This window comes from Rhea americana, unplaced genomic scaffold, assembly GCF_003343005.1.
Source record: "Rhea americana isolate MKP2758 unplaced genomic scaffold, rheAme1 scaffold_674, whole genome shotgun sequence".
Classification (NCBI taxonomy): domain Eukaryota; kingdom Metazoa; phylum Chordata; class Aves; order Rheiformes; family Rheidae; genus Rhea; species Rhea americana.
In genome coordinates this window covers 43,100-46,554 of record NW_028186839.1, presented here as the reverse complement: position 1 = coordinate 46,554, position 3,455 = coordinate 43,100, and the positions used below count along the sequence as shown (strand labels likewise).

Genomic DNA, 3,455 nt, shown 5'->3' with positions numbered 1-3,455 from the left:
GTCTTTAATAAGTCTTCCCGAGTCAGGGCCTGTTAGCTTAATACTGCTGCAAGCTAATAGGGGTAGGTATGTGTAGATTACGGCCAAAACATCTGTGGCATCACATGATGCCACTGTCTTCCTGGCTTGACGTTTTTTAACATAGGCCTCTCAGTACAGCACTGACGTAGCACAGAYGGTCTCCGTTTTCCTTCAAGGCCRAAGGCCTTGCTTTAGACAACCAAAGTAATTTTGGGAAAAAAGCTATCTTGAGACAACTCTATTAGGCCACCGGATAAAATCTTCTGCCAGACTGGAGACATTGCTGAACTGATCTTTGGAAAGCTGAAATGCTGATGAGCAGGAACAGTTCCGCATGTCATGTATCTGAGCAGTATCAAAAAGAAAAAGGTGGATTTTAAAGATAACCTTGCTAATATGGTTTCTTTTCTCACAGTAAGTAACAATCCAGTCAGGATTGGGTGTTTTGAGTCCAAACTTCACAATCAAGTACATTTATTTCACAGTTACTGACCACCTCTCTTCTGCAAGAAGACACTAGATTTGGTTTCTTACAAGAACATAACTTACAAAATTTTGTATCCGCAAGAAAAAGGTTTGAGGAAAAACGTATAAGGATCATCTAAGCAGATCTCTCTATAACCAAAGATATGCTCAATCCTATTGCTGCAGTAGATGCTATTATGTTTTAGGTGTRGGTAATTCYTAAAGAAGAGCATATTTGCATTCATCTGCTTACCCTCGTCAGTAATACATCACTCTGTCTGAAATTCTGCCCCTTCCTTTTAATATCATTTTATCATCATAAACATAAACAGTTCCAAAGGCATTGCTTTCTGGTGGAGTTTCAATAACCCCCTCCAAAGTCAGATGATGAACTCCATGAGAGTCTAAACAATAACCTCCGTCGTGCAGGTGCCCTGCAAGGAAGCACACCACACACCGATGAGCATGTATGACAGAAAGGGCATCTTCATAGTTCCAGGCTAGGCAAACTCTGTCTGAAGAATCTGGATGAATGGGCAGATGACCTGCAGTTGAGAGGGAAGGAAAGAAAAGTATTACTTCAMGTACATAACAGACATGCTAACAATACTCAGTACAGATGCCTCTGTGTTTTGAATTTTCTATAAATGATARARTCACTTTGGTGTAGAGCCCAGGAAAACTCTTTAGCGCATCTTTAAAATTCTGATTTCTCGTTTTAAGAAGTATCCTTCATCTGCTGCTTTATACGGCATTTTGGTATCTAAATATTGAGTCCTCTCTCAGTGGTACTCACTGATGCGTGTAAGATCGTTTCAGGTTTGTYGCTTTGAAGAATAATACGCTCTGCCTCTTGCTGGGAAGTTTAGCCTCCTATCTGGATTGGGAAAGCTCACTTTTAGTGTGAAACAGCATTGCTTTTCTCCTACTTTACAGGTTACATGCATAGCTCACTGCAACTATGAAGCTACTGCATGATACTCGATGTGCCTTCCCCAGCTGGTGCACTTGGGCCACACGACTTTTTGGCATTTAACTTGYCGTCACCAGTACAGCCCTGTTCTGTGCCTACTGCTGTTCTGTTATTTGTTGTCATTTAGGTATTTTTGGGGTGGGTAGTGATTTCCCTACGAGGTTCTCAGAACCACTTCCCTGTTGCCCAGTTGTTTCTCAAGTACCTAGCAGTCTTCAGTCTTGCCATTCTCTGTCCCTCCTATGTCAGCCCCGGAGCCTCACCAACAACTGTCTTTCTCAGTAACACTCTTCATACCTGCTGCATAACAGCAGCAGTGATTTTTCCCATACCCACAACTTTTATGAAGGTTCTGAATGTCCTCAAAATAGGGTAAAACACCGGAGAGAGTAAGTGTTTGCAGGTGAAAGGATGACTACAGGGTGCTCAACAGCTACAGCAATAACAAGACATGAGAATGACTGCAGGATCCAGTTCTAACACCTAGAGCACATGAGTAGGTTGAGCAGATGAGATGCCCTTCCAAGGGCTCAACACACATCTATCCAGGCATAGGTATAAGAAACAGACCTACCCATAACTACAACTTTTTCTTGGTTTTCATCAGAGCGCTTAAGGATTTCGTTGAACCAGTCCAGCTGGGCTTGGCTAAATCCCCCGTTAAACTCCACGAAGCGTGGYTCTTTCAGTCCTGCAGTGAAGAAAGAAGCTCAGGCATATGTGCATGCACCCAGCRTAACCTCTCTATTTGCTTTCTTCAGTGGATTTCTACATATGATAAATTGTTTTCTTTATTAAAGCCCTTTTTGCATYTGTTGGATCAAAACTCCAGGCTGCCTGGATAAACAAGGGTAAAYGACTCATTAGTGGGCTTTGGGGGTGTGAGGGGAGGAGCTGGCCATACTGCACGCACAAGAGTTTCACTCTTGAGCCCCTGTACTATGGGACTGGCTGTACTTCACTCGATACTGTCCGCAATAGTAGCTACACTAACAGGTCCCTTTTGTTTCGATACTGCCAGACATCTGGCACAGTATAAAACCATACAGAAAGCGTCTGAGCAGGAAGACAGCTATGTGGGGGCAGGTCCCATGTCCGCTTAGAAATCTGTTCCTGACTCAGCTCTTAGCAGACAGTAGCTGAGGGCAGGGGACCAGAGAAAGCGGATAGAAAGAAGAAAAGCGTGGCTTCCTGAGCAGCRCCTCTGGAAGCGCCGTTTAAGAACAAGGAGCCACTTTTGTCTCACACTGGGAAGCGGATCCTCGGGTACACGGGTTCCCCCGTYCATCCGTCTCCTGCACATCGAGGCCAGCGGTACCTGCAGGGCTGTTGAGGTTCTCATTGRGGTTCTTCTCCTTCAGCAGCCGGAGGGCCTCCTGGTACCGGGGCRCAGCTGCATCCCTGCCCAGGACGCTCAGGTCGTAGGCGTCGAGCACCACGAAGCGGAAGCGCGGCGCCGGGCTGAAGTGGTAGGCCTGGCAGTCCCCGGCGGGGCCAGCGGCCGCCGCGGGCCGGCTGTTGAGGCCGCTGCGGGCCAGGCGGTCGCGGCTGAAGTTGTACAGCTCGTGGTTGCCCCAGGCGTGGTGGGCGGGCGCCGGGAGCCGCCGCAGCACCGCCAGCACCCGCTCCAGCGCGCTCTCCGCCGCGCCGCGCCGCGCGTTGATGCCGTCGATGGTGTCACCTAACTGCAGCACGAAGGCGGGCGGCGGCTGCTCGGCAGCCCACGCCTCCACGGCGGCCTGCAGCAGGCGGAGGCTGTGCCGGTAGTAGCGCCGCCGGCTCCCCCAGAAGTCGTAGCCGTCCTCCGCGTCGGCGTACTGGATGTCTGCGATAACGCCGAAGGAGAAGAGCGGCGCCGCCTTTTCCATAGCGGCCGCCGCAGCCGCGGCCCCGGCCAGAGGGGCGGGCCCGGCCCGGAAGGAAATGGCGGCGCCCGGAAGGGGCGGAGGGCGCGGCTACGGCAAGATGGCGGCGGCGGCGCTGCGGTGCGGGCGGC

At 50.0% G+C, this 3,455-nt stretch overlaps 1 protein-coding gene across 1 annotated transcript; it reads right to left on the bottom strand.

The window, feature by feature from the left end:
• Positions 1 to 457: 457 nt before the first annotated feature.
• On the bottom strand, positions 458 to 3,368 carry ADPRM (ADP-ribose/CDP-alcohol diphosphatase, manganese dependent). Its single transcript, XM_085321003.1, has 3 exons — positions 2,778 to 3,368; positions 2,034 to 2,150; positions 458 to 1,031 (listed from the first exon to the last, which is right to left on the bottom strand). The coding sequence occupies exons 1-3, from the start codon at positions 3,325 to 3,327 to the stop codon at positions 745 to 747; spliced, it is 954 nt and encodes a 317-aa protein (XP_085177129.1). The 5' UTR covers positions 3,328 to 3,368; the 3' UTR covers positions 458 to 744.
• Between the last annotated feature and the right edge of the window lie 87 nt (positions 3,369 to 3,455).